The sequence below is a fragment of the Penaeus chinensis genome, chromosome 40 (assembly GCF_019202785.1).
Source record: "Penaeus chinensis breed Huanghai No. 1 chromosome 40, ASM1920278v2, whole genome shotgun sequence".
NCBI lineage: Eukaryota > Metazoa > Arthropoda > Malacostraca > Decapoda > Penaeidae > Penaeus > Penaeus chinensis.
The window spans coordinates 6,116,455-6,119,559 of NC_061858.1; the positions used below are offsets into that span (position 1 = coordinate 6,116,455).

At 35.6% G+C, this 3,105-nt stretch overlaps 1 protein-coding gene across 1 annotated transcript in view; it reads left to right on the top strand.

Moving 5' to 3' along the window:
- LOC125047109 (homeobox protein E60-like) overlaps positions 1–1,664 on the top strand; it is a 4,599-nt gene extending 2,935 nt beyond the window's left edge. Inside the window, exon 4 of the mRNA XM_047645218.1 lies at positions 1–1,664. This exon is cut by the window's left edge and continues 14 nt beyond it. Within this exon, the coding sequence (XP_047501174.1) occupies positions 1–103 (103 nt within the window). The 3' untranslated portion in view covers positions 104–1,664.
- The last annotated feature ends 1,441 nt before the right edge of the window (positions 1,665–3,105 follow it).

The window sequence follows — 3,105 nt, forward strand, 5'->3', positions numbered from 1 at the left end:
GAAGAACCCGCTGGCGTTGCAGCTGATGGCGCAAGGGCTGTACAACCACTCGACCATCCCCATCCGAGAGGAGGACGACGAGAAGATCCTGCCGCCTGTATGATCCTCGGTCTACGGGTCGTCCCTTCCCTACCAGAGCCGCTGAGACGAGGAGGAGGACGAGGAGGAGGAGATCGAGGGGCTCCCAAGACGACGGCAGGAGCGATGGAGGACGCGGGGAAAGGAGGACGACGACGACGACGAAGTGACGACTTCGAACGACGACGTCCTGAGTCTAGGGGACGACTCTCGCGTGGCTGACCGGAGCTGGCGAGGTCGTCCGGACGGGAGGCTAGCGAGCGCGAAACGACGACGGACGTGTATGCATAGGAAAACGACTTCTCAGAACCAGTCCCAGTTGATGGTGTCGAAGGAGGAAGACCTCGGTGCTCCTACATGGCTCCTGTTTCTCCTCCCAGTGATTTCTCGTAAAGGTTTAACACAAGAGATAAAGAGAGAGAGAGATAAAGAGAAAGAGAAAGAGAGAGATAAAGATAGAGAGAGTGGTGGAGAGAGAGAGAGAATGAAAATGATCGCATTCTCTGATTCTCACCTGACGAAAAATATGTGTTGGTGTCTCCGGATGGCAAATCTGGTCGTCCGTGGCTTCCGGAGGCGAGCGCTGGGAAGAAATCCGGCAAAAAGTGATAAAGAGATAATTGTGTCCAAAAGAGGCAAAACACGCGATTATTTAAGACAAGTGATGAAGGACCTCAACTTCGTCTGTCTGTCAAAGAGGTGTTGCCTATTTGGTCGACTGAGAACCTCCCGAACTATGTCTCTTTTCCCTTGTAAAATCAGGCTCTCGTCTTCTCTTCAGTAATACAAAATAAAATAGAAAAATGTTGACAAAACAAACACGATGATCACTTCATCGGAAGTAGTGATGTTCCAACACAGGCATATTAACAAGAATAGTTTGTTGTCATAAGTCTTTAGAATAATGTGCATACGAGTGAGTAAATAACAGGGAATATGCAGATGTAAAAAGAACATTGGAAGTGATTGGTGAAAGAAACTTTTTTATTCTAATGTCGTGAACAAAAATGAAACTATATAATCGCCTTCGAGTAATTAGAACTTTTAACTTTGATCACTACAGGCGATTTTTTAAACAAACTCTGAACACCTTTTTAAGATGAAGAAGAATAAAGTGTATATCACTGCTTCTACCGTGGATGAAATAGACTGTCTATCACATGACTGGCATCTGTATTATATGTAGTGGTATACTAATACCTGCTGAACTGTTCTGCTCTGTAAATGGCAAAACCTCTAGAATAATTTATGGTGTATTTATATGGTACCATTGCTGTTCGTAATGGTAATCTACTCACACATTGGACTCAGGTGTTCTTGTTTTTTTAATTATTATTTTTTGTTCAGTTTTTTTGTTTTGTTTTTCCTCCTCACGTTTAATTTGAATATTAATTTGATGATTAAACGTTATGCGATGTTGATACACACAGAATTTATAGCCTGTATTATTCAGTCGATTCAACATTCCCTGGGATTTCTGTTCTAAGCAAGTTAGAAGGATTAACAAAAATCAATGGCTATGATGTATGCCGCACACACACACACACACACACACACACACACACACACACACACACACACACACACACAAATATATACACACTCACTCACACACACACAAACACACACATACAAACACACACACACACACACACACACACAAATATATACACACTCACTCACTCACACACACACAAACACACACACACAAACAGACACACACCAACACACACACACGCAGAAGCACACATGTACACAGAGGAGCAGACAAGTAATAGTATTAAAATATCGTGCTTCCTGAAATTACACAAATCTGTTCTTTATCTAATCTCTTATTTTCGTCGATTTCCCCCTCTGACAATACGAAAATTTAGTAAGTACATAAACTAAAGATTCTGATATACTTTCACACTGATTGACACTAATATATATATATATATATATATATATATATATATATATGTATATATAAATACATATATGAATATATATATACACATACATATATATGTATATATATACATATATATATATATATATATATATTTATGTATATATATATATATATATATATATATATCATACATATATACATATATATATATATATATATATATATATGTATTATATATATTTATGTATATTTACATACATATATATGTATCATATATATATATTATACATATTTATGTATATATATGTATTATATATATTTATGTATATATACACATATATATGTATATATGTATTATATATATTTATGTATATATATGTATATATATATTTGTGTATATATAAATATATTATATATATATTATATATATACATATGTATAAATTGACCCCAACATACAAAATAATTGAAAAAAGTATATAATTAATTTGTACTTCTCAGTTATACTAGCAAAGAAAACAAATATAAAAACAATAACCTTTTCCTTTTTCTTTGAGGTCAACTACGAGGTCTGTGTCAAGGGTCTTTATTTACACCTTCAATAAAGCTCATTTTCCTTCTTGTCACATACATACAGTAGGTGTGCGGCTTCCAGATTCAGTGTTGCTCTAATGCTTTGTAGAAGTGTGTAGTTTATAGACATTGGAGTACTGTTAGCAGGACTTTCAAAAAAAATCATTTAAAAAATAATTAAAACTTTGTAATTAATTACATATAGTATGAATGATCAGATGTGTGTGAGTGCAAATCTTATCCTCTTTCATCGTATCATTTTATATAATATTACGGAGCCGAAAACCTGTGATACATGTGTGTGGATTCTGTAATTAACTAAATAAAAAAAGGTAATTAAGTAAGTCATAACACTTTCTACAGTCTTTGTTATATAAACGTATTATATGATTGTCTCCTACATTATTACCATATTAAGGTCCCTTGATATAGGCGAAAATAAAAATGAATGGTTATCGTACACCTGGTAGCTGTGTACGGTTATATCGTACGCTAGCAATCATTATCGTACAGATGGTCATCGTGCTCTGGCTCTTCCTATGGTAATAGATGGCCAGAGTG